General features: G+C 38.0%; 1 protein-coding gene across 1 annotated transcript; it reads left to right on the top strand.

Annotated features, from left to right (window-relative positions):
- The first annotated feature begins 2,718 nt into the window (after positions 1 to 2,718).
- Positions 2,719 to 17,633, top strand: GABRA6 (gamma-aminobutyric acid type A receptor subunit alpha6). The gene is made up of 9 exons (XM_008147647.3): positions 2,719 to 2,756; positions 2,956 to 3,074; positions 3,619 to 3,686; positions 5,797 to 6,017; positions 6,103 to 6,185; positions 6,498 to 6,641; positions 7,044 to 7,196; positions 8,458 to 8,717; positions 17,358 to 17,633. The coding sequence occupies exons 1-9, from the start codon at positions 2,719 to 2,721 to the stop codon at positions 17,631 to 17,633; spliced, it is 1,362 nt and encodes a 453-aa protein (XP_008145869.2).
- The last annotated feature ends 3,657 nt before the right edge of the window (positions 17,634 to 21,290 follow it).

A 21,290-nucleotide genomic window follows, 5' to 3' on the forward strand; every position in this document is an offset into this window, starting at 1 on the left:
CAGACAGTCGACCGGTCAACCAGTTGCTATGATGTGCACTGACCACCAGAGGGTAGATGCTCTGACCAGTAGTTTAGCTTGCTGCTGGGGTCTGGCCAATCGGGACTGAGTGAGATGGGCCAGACATGCCCTGGAGCCCTCCCACGATCCCTCCCTGGCTGGCCAACCTCCCGCGTCCCTCCCTGGCCCCAATCGTGCACCAGTGGGGTCTCTTGGCCTGGCCTGCACCCTCTTGCAATCCAGGATCCTTAGGGGGATGTCGGAGAGCTGGTTTCAGCCCGATCCTGCAGGCCAGGTCGAGGGTCCTCACTGATGCACCGGGCTTCTAGTATCTTCTATATGATAAAAGCCCAAGTGACCGTTACGGTGGAACGACCAGAACCACCAGTCACTATGATGCGCATTGACCACCAGGGACATATGCTCAATGCAGGAGCTGCTCCCTGGTGCGCTCCCACAGGGGGAGTGCCACTCAGACAGAAGCCAGGCTCATGACTGGTGAGAGCAGCGGCAGTGGCAGGAGCCTCTCCCACCTCTGCGGCAGTGCTAAGGAGCAGTGAGCTGAGCGGTAAGGAGCGAGCAGGCGGGTGGTAATTAGAGAGGGGTCCTGGACTGCGAGAGCGCACAGGCCAGGCTGAGGGAACCCCCTGCCCCCAGTGCATGAATTTCAGCCACTGGGCCTCTAGTATATATATAATAGAATACTACTCAGCCATAAGAAAATATAAAATACTGCCATTTGAGACAACCTAGATGAACCTTGAGAATATCATTTAAGCAGAATAAATTAGTTAGAGAAAGCTAAGAACAATATAATTTCACTCATATGTGAAATATAAAACTGAAATTCATAGACACAGCAGTATGGTGGCTACCAGAGAGAGGGGTGGAGGGTAGTAAAGGGTAAAGAGGGCACAATACATGGTGACAGAAGATGATTTGACTTTGGGAGGTGGGCACACAATGCAATATACAGGTCATGAATCTTAGAAATGTCCACTTTATATAATCTCATTAACCGATGTCACTCTAATAAATTTAATTTCAAGAACTATTCCATAGAAAATCTTGCATCCTTCCTGTTTCTGTTGTTTTTTCTTGGTTATAGATAATGTCTTGAAATGCTCTTCAAATGACTTATGTCATGTTTTCAGAAATGACTCTAAGATTGTGCTTCATGTATGAAATAGTTGCCATTGGCTTCATAGAATTTAGGTCTGAAGGTACAGACTTGAGTGAATTAGGGTAGATAGTGAGTGAATTTGATTTGGCAGGAGGATGGTGAAGTGAGATATTTTCCTCTTGTTCTTATGTTTTTGAATTAATACATACATATTGATATACTAGTATATAATTTATATATATAAAAACCTAATATGCAAAGTGGCCCCTTGAGAGTTCAACCTGGAGACCGGGAGTTCGATCGCTCACTATGATGTGTGCTGACCACCAGGGGGTGGCATGGAACAAAGGAAGGCCTCGGCCAGCAGCTGGCAGCCTGGGAAGGGAGGCCCTGGCTGGTAGCCGGCAGCCGCTAGGGACCCTACCCATGCACGAGTTTCATGCACTGGGCCTCTAGTTAATATAAAATAATCAATGTGTAATATATAATGTTTTCCTTTATTGTGTTTACTTTTTAATTTAAATATGAAAATATTAAGGCTTAAAGAGACTTCTTTTACTCCATCATGCTCCTATCAGACTGGGTAAAAAATGCTATTTCTTGGGTTCAAACATTTTACTTTTGACCTGTGGCAAGCCTACTAAAACAGTGCCAGCAACATCATCATTAACCATGTCTACAGATGCTTCATTCTTACAGCATTTCTACCTGGGGAATCTTAATCAGCTATTTCCAGACATTGTCTCTTACAGGTACCACTCATGAAGCTGGCCAGGTTTCTAAAGATAATGGTAGGATCCATTTATATGTCTTAGCTTGAGATGTCATATTTTGGACAGGAAGGATCAGCAAAGCACTTAAAGAAAACAAAACAAAATTAAAAAACAAAACAACAAAACAAAAAAAACCAAACACCACTATCCCAACAGCAAGATGGCCAGGATTTGTTCTGCTGGGTTATAAGTTTTTTTCAATGAATAATCAAGGACAATTTTTAAACACACAAGAGGTGTGTTTGACGCAAGAAAGCTGATGAAATCAGAAAGAGAACCTAAGAGGATCCCAATATCACTAGACTTTTTAAGCAGTAAAAGCTGTGTAGGAATCCTTCTGTGAACCATAGAAATAATAAATGCTAAGCCCATTGGAACATAATCTCAGTCAGCAAGATGCCACTGCTTTCCAGATTTTCTCACAGGGCTCTGCTAGTTCCATGCCAAAACTAGCAGTGGATTTCTTCCTTCCAATCTCCCCTAATGCCTTATTCGATCATTGTCACTGCTCTCCAACCATGCACTGTCCTGTCCCTGCCGACGCTCATTTCCCAAATCAGTCAGGCAGAGGAGGCTGAGTGTCCATCAGGACGTAGTCTGAGAATACAAACCACCGTGTTCCACGTGAAAAAAGAACGAGGGGGACCCCTCAAAACTTGTCTGGCAACTTCAGCATCTACTGGATTACTGGCTGGATGCAAACAAGGAAAAGAGACATGAGGGGGTCCAGAAGGTCGCTCTAGTTGATTGGAAAAGGGGAGCTGGTTGCTGGGGAGGACAAACCAGGAGGAAGGCGAAGTGGGCATTTCAGTGCACTGCAGAATGGCGTCACCTCTGCCCTGGCTGTGCATTATTTTATGGTGAGTAAAATATTTTTCCTGATTTTTTCCTTTTAGCTCAGGGAAAAGGAGAAGCACACACCCACTGGGTGGCTTCTATACCAAACCATGAAAGAAGCCTGGGTGGTGTGGCATTAGCTGTTGGTGGGAAGACACAGGTGACTGAGCAGCACATCTCCTCTGAGGTTGGGAATGAGGATCATTGACTGTCTACTCACAGGGTAGAAAACACCCAAGGGAACTTTGAAGATGAAGGAAACGTCTACTCAAAGAACATCAGTCGCATCCTGGACAACCTGCTTGAAGGCTATGACAATCGGCTACGGCCGGGATTTGGAGGTGAGAGGCAGTATCCTTTAGTAGACCAAGCATCTGTACTCCTTCCCCCTTACCGCCATTCCAAGGCAGGGGTCCTGGAGAGAGGCCATGTGTGTATTCCCATCCACTATCTGCCCCTCTTCAATTAGAGATCTTATATGGGAGTTATTTGAACTCTTTCAGCCTCAATTTCCTCAACTGTGGTGTGAGTGTATGAACAGTGCTTACCTCATAGAGTTGTGTGAGTGTTGAATGAGATTGTCCATGTAAAACACTTTTTTCATAGCATTTGTCCCAAAAATCTATCAATTAGTTATTGTTTTTTTTAGAGTTCTCCCCTAGTTCTCTTCTTTTCCTTAAATTCCTCAACTTGACCAGATTAAATTCAAAATAAGACAACTGGTATGAATTTTTAGAGTTGAAAAATTCAAGGACCCCACTATTGGGAGTTTAGGATGGTTTGGAGATTCCAGCTGTCAGACGGGGCTTTGCTGTAGAGTCATTAAGTTCAGATCCTTCAACTCCCCTGGTGATAACTGCCTCCATCCTTCTGGGCTAATTTCAGGTGCTGTCACTGAAGTCAAAACAGACATTTACGTGACCAGTTTTGGGCCCGTGTCAGATGTGGAGATGGTGAGTGAGTTCTGAGTGAGGAGGGCAACTTGACTTAGGGGGAGAGAGGGCCAGGACTCAGAACTAATGATAACAGTTATGGTTACCAAGCACCATATACACTATGTGAACTCACGCTGGGAGGGCATGGCCATTAGAGCAGATTCCTGGCTTACCCTCCTTCACCAAGGGTTCTGCTTGGGCACTTTAATCCAGGGATTTTTATAATTGGACAGCCTCTCCTCTCTTCCAACCACATGTCATGCACTGATTCTTCCCTTCAAAGAGAAGATTTTTCACATCTTTATGAAGTCCTAGTAAATGTTTGGAGTAGCAAAACGAAAAACCAACCAATGCACCATGTCAGAGTATACTGAGAATATCCATGAAAGTTAAAACATAGATTTTTTTTGTAGTACATAATTTCTAGTTTATTTAATTAGAAGAGTGAAGGGAATCATTTGGAAAGGTCAATGCTGTCCACCTTTTATGTAGCGAATAGACCAGTAGGTGTTCTTAGGACTCTGCTCCAGGTACAGATGGCAGTATTCATCAAAGGATATTTATAGTAAGTGGCAATGAAAACCTGACCTAGCTACAACAAAGTAGATTATAATATGCTGTCATAGTTTGTAGGTAGCATTGCCTCCTAAAAGTAAAATATAAATACTAAAACTGAAATGAACATAACTTTGTAAAGAAGTCCCTCATCACATTTTATTAGGAAATATAATTTTAGATAAACAGTTGTTAGAGACCTTTTCATGGTCTGCTTTTTGAGTTGACAAGAAAAGAGAAAAGAAGAAAAGAAAGGAAGAAAAAGGCAGAAATAAAAGAAGAGAAAGAGGAAAAAATTAAAAGAAAGAAAATAAGAAATAGGAGGAGATAGGGACTCTATTTAAGAGGTAAATGTCTTAAGACCGGAATCTTCAATTATTTCACTACCATATTTTTCATTTGAGTACTAAGTCACCTATCTATATACATAAAAGCCAAGTGACTCGAATGACAGAATGACCAAAACGACCAGAATGACCGGTCGCTATGATGCACACTGCGGTGGCCACTTGGCCTGATTGGGGCCCCAATCAGCCCCCCTAATCCTGATCGGGGGTGGGGCTGGCCAACCTCCCACATCCCCTCCCCTGGCCGGCCTGGCCTGATTGGCCCCCAATGGGGTGGGCCAGCCGGACCCCACCCGTGCACAAATTTGTGTACTGGGCCTCTAGTGTATAAATAAGCACAACCATATTCTACTGTATTAATTGATATCTGGGGATACTTGGAACTTTATGCATTTGTCTCCTTTTTTATTTGTACAATAGAGCCTTGTTATAGCCTGAATCATTATTATATGAATCTATTGTGTCAAATTAGATTTAAAAATATAATCACCTCTTATAGTAATGGGTCTAGTAAAAGAATACATAAAGTAGGCAAAGCAATTATTGTCAATATTTTGATATAATTACATAAGTACTTATCACTCACCTTTGCAATAACCCTTATCATAAGTCTTAATATCTTAATGTTATTTAATAAAAGCCACAAATTAAAACTCATAATTATTATTGTGCATACTTGAATAATATGCTTTCTGAGTATTCATAGTAACATTTGCTTTTAAGTTCTCTGAAAACAATATAAAATAATTATGATATGCAGTAAGAGCCTGCTCATCAAGTAAATTTTATCCTTGGAACTTTACTAAATGTTATCATGATGCTCAGAGACACCTTTGAAGGTGTACAAATTGCTAAGGGGAATGGTTAGCCTAACTGATGGTAAGGAGGGCAGCACAAAACCTAGAGTGTTTATCTTTTCATATTTTTCTTCTAAATTAAGGATGGAAGTATTGAAAAGTTGATAGTGGAGAGATGGGTGACAGAAAAAGAAGTATGCCGAGAATGGTAAACGTTAAGGAGGGAAATATGCACAGCACTATCTTTTATGATAATACAAACTACGAGAAAAATAACAAGTCACTGAAATTATAACTTTTTCTGATAGGTTATTGCCACAAAAAGTTGCTCTGTTCCTTAAGTTTTAGGATTGAGTAGACAAGCTGGTGAATACACTATTCTTAATAAATCATCTGCCCAGCCTGCATGAATACCTTATTTTCTCTTAGGAGTATACCATGGATGTTTTCTTCCGCCAGACTTGGACTGATGAGAGACTGAAGTTTAGAGGGCCAACTGAGATTCTGAGTTTGAATAACTTGATGGTCAGTAAAATCTGGACACCTGACACTTTTTTCAGGAATGGCAAAAAATCAATTGCTCACAATATGACAACTCCTAATAAACTCTTTAGAATAATGCAGAATGGAACCATTCTATACACCATGAGGTAAGGTTTTTTCCAATTTTACTGCCTCTGCCCAACTGATGTGTCCATCATACTAACTCAGAACCTTTCACTTCAATGTCCCTAGGCTTACCATCAATGCCGACTGTCCTATGAGGCTGGTTAACTTTCCTATGGACGGGCATGCTTGCCCACTCAAATTTGGAAGTTGTAAGTTACAAAAAAGCTTCTGAGAGTAAAAAAAAAAAAAAAAAAAGCATTAAATAGGCAATTATTTGGTTTTAGTCAGAGACTGGAAAGCAAAAGAAAAATATTATTATGATATTCGAAGTGTGATTCCTGGAATATAATTACTTAATCATATCTGTCACAGTCAGAGATTTCAGTTACCCAGATTAAAGAAAATCATTAAAGAAAGTTCGTGTCTGTATTTCCATATTATACAAAAGGAATTTGCTTTGAAAGAAAAACCTACTACTAGTCAGATTCACTATTATGTTTAATTTGTTTAAAAAAATGCAGATGCCTACCCCAAAAGTGAAATCATATACACATGGAAAAAAGGACCACTTTACTCAGTCGAGGTCCCAGAGGAATCTTCGAGCCTCCTCCAGTATGATCTGATTGGACAAACAGCATCGAGTGAGACAATTAAATCTAACACAGGTGAGAATTTGACCAATGTATGGATGCAAGGTGACTCCAGGGAGGCATCTTCAATATATCTATTACTTTTTCCTTTGCATTCGCCATCCTCAGATAAGCTTGATGATTTGAAGCGATGAGTAGTTTTCTTTAAAATTGATTTTGCAGCCATGTGCACATAAAGATTTGTGTATCTTTGAAATGAATACTTTTGGATGCAAATGACACAAGGAACCCCACTGAAAACAGTGAGCGGATGTATCCATCATCTGATGATTAATGCATTTGCCATCCATTAAAATATGCCTTTGCTTGTTTTCTTCTGGCCCATGTTAATTTAAAAACCTGCGAGATTTATTCCCAGCTGTATTCTTTTTACACACTATCAACAGCAATAATAATGATATATGTATCTTCCAACAGGTGAATACGTAATAATGACAGTTAATTTCCATTTGCAAAGGAAGATGGGCTACTTCATGATTCAGATATATACACCTTGCATTATGACCGTCATTCTTTCCCAGGTGTCTTTTTGGATTAATAAGGAGTCTGTTCCTGCCAGAACTGTCTTTGGTATGCTTCACTCTTTGGACTCTATTTCCATTCATCCTCCAGCTCTCATGCCTTGGGTATTTTAGGGAAATATTCACACCAGTGCACTTTTTCAGTCCACAAAGGAATAAGACACGTATCTCATTCAGACACATGTATCAGGTAAAATCACCCTTATCTTATTACAAGCTGTGTGGTGAATCAACAAAAAATTTGTCTCAGTGAGAATTCTGGCTGGTTTTCTGTGACTTCCATATGTCCTATTTAGTAAGGTTTTTAAAAAAATCTTTATTTGATTTTTCATAACCAAGGGAGAGCTTAAAGTTAAAACCTACATGTAAATCCATAAAAAAAGGCTAAGTTATTGAACCCATAACATATACATTGTATCTCACTTTTATTAGGTTGAAACATAAAAAATTGCTCATTTTCTGTGTCTAAAAATAGTTAAGTATTACTAATTTCCCATGTTTCAACCTAAATATTTAGTCCCATTTATGATGTATAGAACCACCACTAACTTTGATGAATGTAAAATGAGAAATAACAGAAAATATCAGCACTAACAATATTAACTTTTTATGAATTGTTATGATTACAATTTGGCAGTTCCTAAGAAAGACCAAAGTTGAACTGAAATCTCAGATGAATTTTGACTTTTTAATTTACTATATTAAAATAGATCTTTTTATGCAAGTAATAAAAGAATATCTATATAATGATGCTGACCATATTCAATTTATATAAATTCCCCAACTCAGAATTCAAGTCAGAAAGCTGCTGGCAGATGAATAACAAAATTATTTTCTCGTGAGAAAATATTTTACTTTAAAACCAAGCTAGAAATTTTAAAAAAACGTGAGGAACCCAATTTATGAATATTATTCATACCAGACAGAGTTCTTAAATATGATAAAAGATATTATCAGCTATCAAAGTTGATCAGAAGTTCAAGGTTTTATTACTTTAGTGATAATTTGCTTTAAGTTTTCTAAAGAAGTAAACAACTAAAATTTTTCATGACTTAAATTTTACAATAGTTAAGCTAAATCAATTCAAAAATATGTTTTGAGTTACTACAATGAACAGGTCACTGCACTAGGTATGAAAGGATACAAAAATGATAATATCTGTCATAATAATTGTGAACAATTATAAAGCAATGAAATAACAAAAATTACATTTGGAGAGTGTTTAATCCTCGCCAACAACATGTTCTCCTTTCATCTTTTTATTGGATTCTAAATGCTAATACTGCATTTCTTATACTTTTTCATTTTAGGGATCACCACTGTTTTGACCATGACCACTTTAAGCATCAGTGCCCGGCACTCCCTGCCGAAAGTGTCCTATGCAACCGCAATGGACTGGTTCATAGCTGTGTGCTTTGCTTTCGTCTTCTCTGCTCTTATTGAGTTTGCAGCTGTCAACTACTTCACCAATCTTCAGACAGAAAAGTCCAAAAGAAAGACACAGACTGCAGCCTCTCCCCCAGCGACAATATCAAAAGCAATGGAACCCTTGGAGGCTGAAATTGTCTTGGTAATTGTTTATTTTACTAATCGTACCCACCAGATAAAACAGGTAATCCAAACAGTGATCACAAACAACAAAATAGTCCAAAAGCAGTATTAGTTGAGCATGAGTTACATAAGACTAGTTCCAGGCCAACTTCTTTTCTAATTTCACAGAAAAAAGCCAAGCAAGAATCCTTCACTTATCTTTGACCTAAACTTTCGGCATGTCTCTTTCATCACCCTCATTAGTACTGGCAGGTCCCACGCTCTCAGAGACAAGAATATTCTTCTTAGCCTTTACATGCTTGCTTTGAACAGGTTCAGTTAAACCAACTAGGAAGAATACAGTAAAAAAAATACTGTTTTTAATGAGCCTTTGAGGCTTCAGAGCCTGAAGGAAATAAACAGGGATTCCGAAGGAATAGACAATTTTTATTGGAAATATGCTTGGTTGGTTTCATTCATGAGGACAGGATGTGAGTATTAGGTTCTATGAATGCTGAGTCTTAAGCCAAGTTTTTGAGCATATGAAAACATTCTCATATTCATATATGAAAACATTGATATAAGTATGGCTTTAGTCAAAGACTTATGCTCAGTGAGAAATACCTATACAATTCAGTTTAGATTTGCCGTGGCTAAGCTCTGATCTCCAGAGGTGCTTTGAGTAAGAAACAAATGACAGGATTAATAATTCAAGGGTCATAAATGTGTTCCCAAATTTCAATTTTACATATGAGTAAATTCTCCCAACAATTAAGTTGCACAAACTTTTTAAATGGATTATAGAATTGATTGACAAGTATACATTTTTTTTATTAATACAAAGTCAAAACAGTGACTCTTGAAAAGAGAAAAAATTTGCTCTATAAAATTTAGTAATGTAGATATTTCAATTGAAAATTTCCTTGTAATTGATCAATTCTCTTGAACATTCCAAATTGTAGAACCACATACAGTCCAGCTAATTCTTGGTTAATTTTTATGACAAAAATTATAAAGCTATGAGTACTCTACTTCTCAGGCATCTATCAGCTAAAGAATGATAATTTTTTTACTTAAACTTTTCTCTTTGATAAACTAAGAAACTTGTTTGAGAATTTACATTTTCTGTAAGGAATAAAATAGTAAGGCTATTCCCATGATAAGTGAAAATATATAATGTAAATATTTTTTCTTGAATTATCACTAACTAAAAAACAAGTCATAGTAATATGGTCCAATTATTTTCACTTACAAATTGAAAACAGAGGAAAATTATTAGTTACTAATTGGTAGAAAAACTAGAAATTGATTCTAGAACTCTTGCTATCCACAAACTGTACAGAGGCCCTCCCCTCCCCAGCAATTCCTCAAACACTGAAACATATAGTATTTTCAGAATGTAGGTGAGGTCATTCCCAAAATTCTTCCCTTGCCTTAATGATGTTTTTTAAATGTAGATATATTTTGAAAGGTGATAAAAATATAAATTTTATAACAAAAATGTTAGTCTGAAGATTTAGTCCGAAACACTTGAAGATCACCTTTTTAAAAAAAATAAATTCCAAATGTTTTTGAGAATTATTTTATGTTAGTAAAAATAAGTGATTATGCTATAAACCATCTGTATTTATATAGCTATATAATCAACATATTGTCCACAGGTTATATATTAACATACAGCCATAAAGGAAGAAGAATTAATGTTTATAAGAATTCACCTTAACAGTTCATTACTTGAGAAATGGTAAAAATTAAAAGAGAAATTCATGAGAAGCAGGGTAAAAAAATAACTCTGATGACTTTGAATATGCTCATTGATCTGATATAGAAATAGAAAGAAAGACCAACTTCTTTACTTTAACTCTTTTGAAATATACATTACTGAGAGGAATATGATTTCAAATCCTTGGAGAAAGTATGGTTATTATTCCTTTAGCCTATTATTTTAAAGGTATAATTTATTAATAAGATGAAATTTAAGATCTCAGGCCTTCATATAAACTATCTTCTGTAATGCTTTGGGAAGCTGGATACAATATTGCATTTAAATCATCTCAAATTACCTCTTTTTGCAAGTTGACGTCTTTCTTATGAAAAATATATTTCTAAACCTGGCGCTACTTAAAATATTTTAAGGCAATAAAGAGAAGAATTTCATTTCTGAAAGGCTAGGTCAAAGCATAAAAATAAAAACAAAAATTAAACTTACCAATACAAATCTTATAATGTCAAAAATAAATATAGATGATTACATAGAACATTTACATTTTATTTATTTATGTCAAAACTTGGACTCTTGTCTTATACAATGTAGCAGAACAAAAATTATACAACACAATGGTATATTATGATTGCTAGGTCATTTCTTCCTTTCAAATATCATGACATTTAAAAATGTCTATCCAGTTGTAATCAAAATAACATTACTTGAGTAACTTGGACACTGAAATAGCAAGCCAATGGTGAAGTTGAAATGAAATAAGGGCTTGAATATTTTATGTGATTCTAAGTTGTATATTTTAATGGACTCACTGCTTTTCATAAGCAACTTCTTATAATGAATGTGGAAAAAAGTTTATCACTGATTTTGACCTTAAATATACCAGTAATATAACTAGAGGCCTGATGCACAAAATTTGTGCAAAAGTAGGCCTTCCTTCCCCCCGTTGCTGGCACCGGCTACCCTCTGGCACCCAGGACCTGGGCTTCCCTCGCAGCCCTGGCTTCATCTGGAAGGTCGTCCAGAAGGATGTCTGGTCTAATTAGCATATTACGCTTTTATTATTATAGATAATGACAAGAAATTCAGGCATTTTAAATCTAATACTCAAAATGGAGGAAACACATAAAACTAAATCCTCAGAAGTATTTATAGACTAATTAGTTTTCTGTTTTTAAGGCATTTGGAACTGGAGACTTTAATTTTTTTTTTTTTTTAGGTCTTTGAGAAGGAAGTATCCACAATTTCTCTTGTATTTATAGGGCATTTTTCCTTACTGTTTTTATCTGGTAGGTTATCTTGGCATTAGAGAGCTATTCCTGTCTTTGTATTTCAGAACTTGCATTTGAGGTATACTATTCTGCATGCAAAACCAAGTTTGGACCTTGATCTCTTTTTGAATGTTTTGCTAACTTCCTTGTTATTTTAAAAGTCTAAGCCCTCATTACTTGTTCCTAAGAGAATCCCCTCCCCCCACCCCACCCCCATCCATCTAGGCTTTTCTTTTTCAGAGGAGGTATAATGTTCTTGGTAAATTATCTACAAACAAAATTGACCAAAATGTCATTAGTCTGGACAATGGCTATAGTTCTACTGATTACATTATTTATTAATTTATTCATTTTTTATTTTCACCTAGTACCCATTTATTGAGTATCTACCCATTGAATTTTTGTAAGTACTTTTATGTGCCAGATCCTTTGTAGAATGCTGAGGATACATTAATGAGTGACATCAACAGGGCCTCTTCCCTTGACAAGGTTGGAATGTCTGCTGGACCATTACCTAGGAAGTACAGAATACTGAAAGATTTACCTCCTCTGTTCCAAATATTGCCAAGATTTGAGTACCACCATTTCGCAATAGAATGAAGGGTTGAACTAAGACCATCAGAGACTCTGAACACCAGAAAGATCATGGTGCCCCTTCTCATGGCTGTGCCATTATTGGACTTACAAAGAGGGAGCGGTGGATTAGGTGAGGGATGTAGGTGGTTAGCTTTTTCCCCATATCTTCTGTCAAATCCTCATCTAGTATTCCATTCTTCACCCTCCAAACATTCCAATATGGTTTCCAGACATGCCGGTACCACCACTGACCCACCAGATTGCTGCCAATAAGCAGCTTCTCTCTAGAACTTCTGGGTTAACCTCGGTTTCCAGTTCTACCAGCTGTAGCATAAATGCAGGACAACTGGATGGAGTTCTTATTTTCTTCATAGTGATATGTTAATACAATAGGACCGTTTAAAGAAATGTCAAATACTAAAAATTTAAAAAAATATTTTCTCTTATTTTTGATGCCCCTCTTTGTTGGTTCTAGAAGCAGAAGCAATGTTAGTCCCTTGAGAAATGCAGTCCCCAGCTAGACTCTCTCTTGAGAGGTAACCCATTGCCCCCTTCTCTGTAATGTGTTACTCACTGTACATTGTATCTGAATTGCTCTAAGTGCTCCCCAAGTGCCTTATCCCTACATCAAATACTGATTGCCTTAAAGTCCAGTTTGATTCAAAGTATCTTTGCAATATGGTGTTACTTAAAACAAAGCTGTGCTCTTAAAATACCCAGAGCAGGATGGCACTCAGCAGCAGGGGGGCGTGGAAGAATTCAAAACCACAGGTGTTCCACTCAAAACTATGACAGCCCCAAGCTGAGCCCTCATCTGGACTCTGACAAAAGCCTATTTCACCATCAACTGAAGCTGCTGAGCTTACAATGAGCAGGCAGGCGGGGTCCGATGAAAACCTGGAGCTGAATGGCTTGGAAAATTGGCTTTCTTTTCATTTCAGAAATTCAATGTGATTCTTCCAAATTGGCGTTGAGTCTCCTGTATTATGAATTTCCAATTATCCAGGAGTTGATTGTCCAGCGTGTGCCTTAGCCAGGTGTCATGCATTTCTTTGAGCATATGTTTTTGCTTCCTGTTAGAAATCCTCCCAATCACCTTTGGGCTGTGGGACCGTTGTAACTGTAAAGCAGATATTCTCAATGGTAGGCGAATCCCCCTTCCCCCCGAGGATATTGGCAGGTCTAGAGATATTTACAGTTGTCATAACTCTGGGAAGAAGTGGAGGGAGGGGTACTATGGGCATCTTGTGGCTAGAGGACAGAGATCCTGCTCAACACCCCATGATGTACAGGACAGTCCCCACAACAAAGATTTATCCTACTCAGAATGTTGATAGCCCCGTGGCTGAGAAACCATGCTCTAAATCATAAAGCTGATGGGAAGAAACAATAATTGTTGAGTGTGATCTCTGGTATCTGAGAGGGATTGAATTCGGGTGCTGCCACTTATTACTTGTGTAAGCTTTCTGCTTAAGCCTCCATTTGTTCATCTCTAAAATGAAAATAACATTATTACATAATAGATTCCTTCTAGGAATAAACGAAATAATGCATGCAAAGTGCTGTGCAGTGCTTGTCAATAGCAAGCATTTAGATACAGTACCTACAATGCAATGTAAAATAACATACTAAAATATAATATAAAGTAATCATAAGACCTTTTGCTCCTTTCCCTTTGCCTGTCGACTGAAAGAAATCTTGAAAAATGTTTAGATTTTCATTCATTTGTTGATTCAGCATATGTTTATTAAGCACATACTATGTTTCATGCATTAGCCAGGCATTGTGGAATACTTAGGTATGACAAGAATATGCCCTCTACCATTAATGTCAGGAAAGGAGAATAGGCATAACAGAAATAATATTTAAAGGGAAGTATGTTACAATAGCTAAAAGTGCTATAGCAGCTAAGCAGGCAAAAAAGTATACAAAGTATGTGTGTGTGTGTGTGTGTGTGTGTGTGTGTGTGTGTGTGTGTATGTGTGTGTGTGTGTGTGTGTGTGTGTGTGTGTGTATAACAGTCTTTCTCAAATTCTTAAAGAAAAGAGAACACTTTCAAAGAAAGTAATCATTGTCCCTACCTTTAAAGATAGTACATTGAGGCTTAGGGAGAGTATATGGAATCTACGGCATTTCTAAGTTGCAGCAGCTCAGTAGTATACATGGACTTGCAATCCAGGGCTTTCTGACACTCCTGTCCTCTTAACACTTAAGCAACCCTCCATAGAGATTATTTGGGGAAATCATTGAGGAAAGGGGACATCCTATTGTAGGGGACATTTAATTCCAGGCTAATGCCATGGTGCTTAACATTTTCATGGTGTTTGGTCTTGAATGATGTTGGTTAACTCTGGACAAGGAGTACTTGGCAACCTCATTTTAAGTCATTTGTGACAGTGTGGCAATGCCAAGAAATTGACAAATAATTTTGCCCCCACCTCGCTAAAAAAGAGGGAGAGATGAAACAATGCCTTACATTTTTATGGCAGGTTATGTTTTACAATCACTTTCTCATGTCAATAAACTTTTTAATGCCTGCTCCCTCTCTCCCTAAAAAGGAAAAAACAATGCAGGTTCAGAGAGGTAATGTGTTCTATTAAAAGTCAAGACAAGCCCTAACCGGTTTGGAGCATCGGCCTGTGGACTGAAGGGTCCGAGGTTCGATTCCGGTCAAGGGCATGTACCTTGGTTGCGGGCACATCCCCAGTGGTGGGTGTGCAGGAGGCATCTGATCAATGATTCTCTCATTGAGGTTTCTAACTCTCTATCCTTTTCCCTTTCTCTCTGTAAAAATCAATAAAATATATTAAAAAAAAAGAAAAAAGAAAAAAAAGTCAAGACAAATTTAGAAAGAAAATCTGCTCTAAAGGCTTGCCCTCTTGTGACTTCATCATGATCCTTAGAGTAAAAGACTTTAATGTTCCATCCATCTGGGAGGAGGATACTTCTTTTTGGAGAATGTAATAGTGACACACTTTGCTAGGTCAGAAAAGGAATATATTAATGAAATATTTACTGAATGAAAATTCAAATTAAAGTCTGAGAAATGTGATAAAAGATCTTGTGAGATGATGCCATGCTTCTTCTCTAAGACCATGGAGACCAAACTACCTCACTCTGTTCCTATCTATACCGTATCTGGTGAATTTGAGTACAGTGGTCCTTAGCTGTCACAGATTTTTTAAAAATATATTTTTGTTGATTTCAGAGAGGAAGGAGGAGAGAGAGAGAGATAGAATCATTAATGATGAGACAATCATTGATCAGCTGCCTCCTGCATGCCCCACACTGGGGATTGAGCCCGCAACCCGGGCATGTGCCCTGACCAGGAATTGAAATGGGGGCCTCCTGGTTCATAGGTCAATGCTCACCCACTGATCCAGGCCAGCTGGGCAGCTGCCACATATTTTTAGTAGAAAGTATCACCTATTTCCTGTCCTAGACCAGAAGACTGGTCTATCTATACTTTAAATTATTTTCTACCTCCAACACCTATGATTTATTTAATTCTGACCACAGTGTCTAGCACAATCCTGGGCCAACAGACAGCAAATAAAGATACTTGAAATTCACCATGTTCATATCAAATTAGACTTGAGTACACAGATTCCTTTTTGCTTTTGGTGAAGAAACAGATTTCCCCACGTCCCCTAAAAGCATACAGGGCTTGAACTCTCTATCAAGATTATTATTATTTAGGTACTCAGTGACAAATCACAGCAAAATTCAAGAAGGGGGATGCAGAGAGAGGAGGCTCTTGGGGCGGGTTGTTTCCCACAGTGCAAATGTCACCACATCCCTGGGTCGCTCTGGCCCTGTGGCTCAACCAGCAGGGGGAGGTGGCTCCCTCTCCCGGGTGCTGTGGGGTTGCTGGCTAAAGCCACAGGCATCTGCCACGTGAGTAATATACCCTGCCAGGCAACAAAGTGGTGATTTTGCTGCCAGGGAGGAAACAAGGTGGTTTTAGGAGAGCAGGGATGATGTACAGCAAGTGTTTGAAGGCAGAGACTCAGCAAGGACAACCTGGCTGCCAGGCAAGTGAGGATCACAGGATGCAGATAATTAAAGGGAAGAATCAGAGGGAGGCCCCTAGTTTTCAAAGCCACAAAAGGAATCTAAAGCAAACAGATTAGTATCTCCGAACGAGGCCCAATACTTAGAACAGAGATGAGAAAATCTGGGGATGAATCAAGCACTGAAATTTATCACCAGCTGTGCAACGGGGGTGGGGAGGGGAGTGGGGACGGTGCATTTCTCCTATCTGGACCTGGTCTTTCTCATCTATCAATTCATGTGCTAAATATCCCTTTCAAGATTAAGATTGGTTGTCTAATGATTTCAATGGAACAGAAATTTTAATGACAGAGAAACCGCCTATGACAATTCTGAGGGTGGTAAATGAATCATTTTCTGGTCACTTGAGCTGGAAGGAAACCAGTGGAGAATTTCTGAATGGGAAGCAGAAAGCTCTCAAGACAGAACTTCTGAACTAAGAGGCAGCTGTACTTCAAGGGATGAACAGTCAAAGAGTCATCCTACTCAATCGAAGGGCAGTTTAATCTTTGTCACTCGCTTTTGACACATATGAGCATCTTCATATATATTTCTTTAATCTCAGCTGGTTCAAATTTATGGATGTGTGAAGATGATGATGCAGGCTGGGAATGTGTCTAGAAGCATGGTATCAATTAAACAAGCTATTATTTTCTTATATTAACTAATATCCCAACTGGAAACCCCCTCTCATTGCCCAAACTCATTACCCCGCAGGCTTAACCATAACCAGAGGGTGGATAAGCTTTTGCAACCTGACTCATGTCCTCCTAATGGTACAATCTCAACACAGTTTCTGGGACGTGGAACATGCTTAGCATCAATTGCTGATGTATTAATTTATAAGATGTTGGATGAAAGTAAATCATTTTTAAAATTATTTTACTACTTTCTAGAAAAGTAGCACCATCAAATATTATAAGGATTTGCTTATTTTTTTTTTTTTTGGTCTTACATCATAGGGAAATAGTCGATAAATACTTATCAGTAATGAAAAAATGAATCTAAATAAGTGATCTCTATTCTTTACCTAAGCTGAATCTTTGTTTTTTATCCACAGCATCCTGATTCCAAGTACTACCTGAAGAAAAGAATCAGCTCCCTGACCTTGCCAATAGTCCCAGCCCCCGAAGCCAGCAAAGTCCTCCCGAGAGCTCCCATCTTACCGTCAACACCTGTCACCCCCCCACCACTCTCTCCGGCCATTGGAAGCACCAGTAAAATAGATCAGTATTCTCGGATTCTCTTCCCAGTCGCTTTTGCAGGATTCAACCTCGTATACTGGATAGTTTATCTTTCTAAAGATACAATGGAAGTGAGCAGCAGTGTTGAGTAGCTTGCAGACAAGACACCCTGTATTATATAAGTTCTTATTTTCTGAATTAAAACAAAACAAAACACAGCATTGAGACTTGTGTGGATAGATGCTTTTCTGAACATGAAATCAAAATTAAAAACCTATAACATGTAGTAAGTAGATAGGAGCCAAAAAGCAATAATACAACTCCGTAAAACTGTAAGTTGAAGGTTTCTGAAAAATAAGACTTTGGGTGGTGGGTACACAATGCAGTATTCAGATCATGTATCATAGAAATGTATACTTGAAATTGATAGGGTCTTATTAAGCAATGTACCCCAGTAAATGTAATAAAAATATGACTTTTGTGTACATTAGAGAAAAATTTTATAAGAGGATAAGATGGATTCAAGGTGAATTTTCCAATCTTTGTCCTTTATTGTTCAATTGTGAATAGCATATAGCACAAAGCAGATAAAATAAGAAAGGGTGACAATTCCAAAGGTTGCCTTAAAATATGTTTATTTTGGCTTAGTTTTCAAGAGAGCAAAATATAAGTAGTCTAAATATTTATCAGTAGGTAAATACCAGCATGTTGGAGGCCTTTATGCTAGTAAAATGGCTTTCAGTGGCATTGTAAAGCCTGTATTGAGCTTAGCCATTTGTTTTTAACCTTGCTGTGCTATTTCGCCTCAATAAAGTATGGTGTTTGTATACATATGAATTATACATAGGTCATAAATTATGTATGCATGTGCACATAGCTTTAGCCGGACTGTAGTACAGTATTGCTTTATCTTGTTAAGCTTTCTTTTTAAAATAATGTGTTCATCTTAATTCCATGAAATTGGAGGAAAACATAGTGATTATAAGGCAGCCTTGTATATTACGACTGTGGTTATATGTTGTATTTTCTACCTTCCTGAGTATTCCACTAAATAAAACAACAATGAACATGGTTATCTGGATCGGTCTAATAAAGCTGGGCAGCAGAATTTCCTTAAGTCCAGAGAAATGAAGTGATTACCTCTACCCCAATGTTAGTGTTTCTGGAGATTCTAACAGATAGAAGATAGGGGAAGACCAGCCCCAGTCACCTAGCTCTAAAGGAAAACTTGAGTTTGATTCAAATAGTAAATACTTCATCTCCTTTCTGCTCAGCCAACACACTTTCAGTTATGAGATGAATAATGTCTGATGATCCAATGTATAACATGGTGACTATAGTTTAATATTGTATTGTATAACTGAAATTTGATAAGAGAGTAGAATTTGAATTTTCTCTCTCACACACAAAAAAGGTAAATATATATATTTATATATGAGGTGATGGAGGTGTTCACTAAATCAATGAGGGGAATCATTTCACAATGCATATGTATCAAATCATCATGTGTGCACTTTAAATGTCTTGGAATTTTAGTTGTCAATTATACCTCAGCAAAGCTGAAAAAAAAGAAGAGACTATTCTCCCTTTCTGTCACCCCAGCTCTTCCTGAATGTAAAGCTAGCCATGTTTCCCCCACATAGAATAGCCTTAGGGAAACAGGAGCTAGGAGTAGAAGAAAGCATGAATTGCAATCTGTCCAAACCCATCAACCCCTCCTTAGCTGTTGTCAGGTCTTAAACATCACAGAACCCTCTCAGCTCTAACCCAGAAAGAAATATTTTGGAATTACTACTCCTGATTTTCTTAGAAAAATTGCAAATATTCTATAGCCAACCAAATTAGATTTTAATAGAAACAGCACTCTACTAAGCACGAGGAGACTGAGATCTCCACCTGACTTCCCTGTTAATTCACTTCATGACCAAATCTCTTGGTCTCTGAAAGACATTGTGCTATTTTTATTTTAATCTATAGAATTAGGGGCTGGGGTGGAAGCCCTCTGGAGGTCCTTTCGCTTGTCTCATTGCTATGCTTTTCTATCAAAATTAAGTTAGTCTAATGATGCAGGGCCTGCTTCTCTTTTAGGAAGTAGCAGCTCAAAGAAGGAAACCCCAGAGCTGGGATCAGACCTCCAAGGACAGAGTGCCACCTGGCTGACACTGGTGTCTCAGGTAATCAGAGGAGGGGCTCCTCGGAGCTGAGTCTTAGACTTCTTGGACCCCACAGGCCACTAGTATCTCAGGACGGTGCAGGAGAGAACACTTGTATATTTGGGATCCCAATCGCAAGGAGGAGACTGTTTGGCTGAAACTGATTTCTTTGGAAGGGCACAATAAGGATTGTTCTGGGTGTGCCCAAATCTGGAGACTGAATTAACTATTGTTGCAAGGTGAAGGGTAACATTAAAAGGCAAAGCAAGTAACAAAAGGGAGAACATTCCTTTCTCTTTTCACCTGCTTTCTAGTCTTTCTGCAGTGCCTCCTACTGGAAGAACCTGACAGATATCCTAGTGGCACAAAAGAAATGAAAATTACAGTTCCAGCCCCAGCATCACAAACTAGAGTATAGGAGGTTGGATATCGAGCTGACAGATCAATGCTTCATAACTGACATAATTCCCCCCTTTGGTTATTCTGTGCCACATATACACTTCTGTATTTATACTTTTTCTCAATAATAAGATGAAGCTATCCTTCATACAAAGAAAAATGCTCTCATCATTTGTCCAGAAAAGGAGATACAGATACCAACAGTCATTATATCCATCTCTAAGCAAAAATCACAGTATCCATTTCTGGGTGATGATATTTAATCTTCAACAAAATTACAGTGCTACCTGAATATTTTGTTTCCCAAAACTCAATTATAAACCTATCCATGATGAAAGCACCTTTATATAAAATAGTAAGGGGAGAGGGAAGGAGATCCAAAGAAAGTATTCAATATATAAAAGTATCAATATGTCTAAATATCCGTGTGATTTTTATGGATAGATAGAGCTGTATTTTTCATCATGAAAATAGTAGCAAACAAGGAATAAAATATGCACAGCTTCTATAGTCCCATTTCTATAATTATTTACGTGACTGTAGCTGATATAAATAGCTTTCTTCTTCTATGCTTTTTGTCAGCATCTCACCTAAATGATTTGGAGTTTATCTGACAGAATGACTAAGACTTACAGGATAATCCAGGAAGGTCAATTGCTTCCATTACTAAGAAAGTCTTAGAAAGCCTTAGCGTTCTCAGATTCTCAGCATTGTTCAAGTCCATTCAGATGTCCCCATACATGGTTCAGCCTCACTCTCCTCCTCAATTAATGTTCTTTTTCATGAGAGTCATGGGTAGTGTAAGATGTTGACGTATAACTCTATAATCCGTATAAATAAAATATGCCTCTACGTTTTTGAGAAGCCAGCCCTGCATCTACAAGAAACAAGGGATTATTTTAAGACTCCCATAAAAGCTCTATGTTCTCTACTACTTAAACTGAGAATTAAAACCCTTGAACTTATACTTTTATGTCTGTACACTCTCCAGATATGTCAAGAGAGGCCATCTTACACAATCCTCATAGACATCATAAGTATTATAAAAGTTAAAGTTTGAGGACACTTGGTTCTCAGGCTATTTCATTGCAATCAACAAGAAGCAATCATTTTAATTACATGTGACTTCATATTATGAATTACTAATACCTCATTTCCCATTGGAAAGGACATTAGTGTTCATTAAAGGGCATGGGAAGGACCAAATAAGTCTCAGAATCTTCTGGTATCAAATACAGTCCAGATAAAGAAAAAGCT

Source organism: Eptesicus fuscus, chromosome 6, assembly GCF_027574615.1.
Source record: "Eptesicus fuscus isolate TK198812 chromosome 6, DD_ASM_mEF_20220401, whole genome shotgun sequence".
In the NCBI taxonomy this organism is placed as follows: Eukaryota; Metazoa; Chordata; class Mammalia; order Chiroptera; family Vespertilionidae; genus Eptesicus; species Eptesicus fuscus.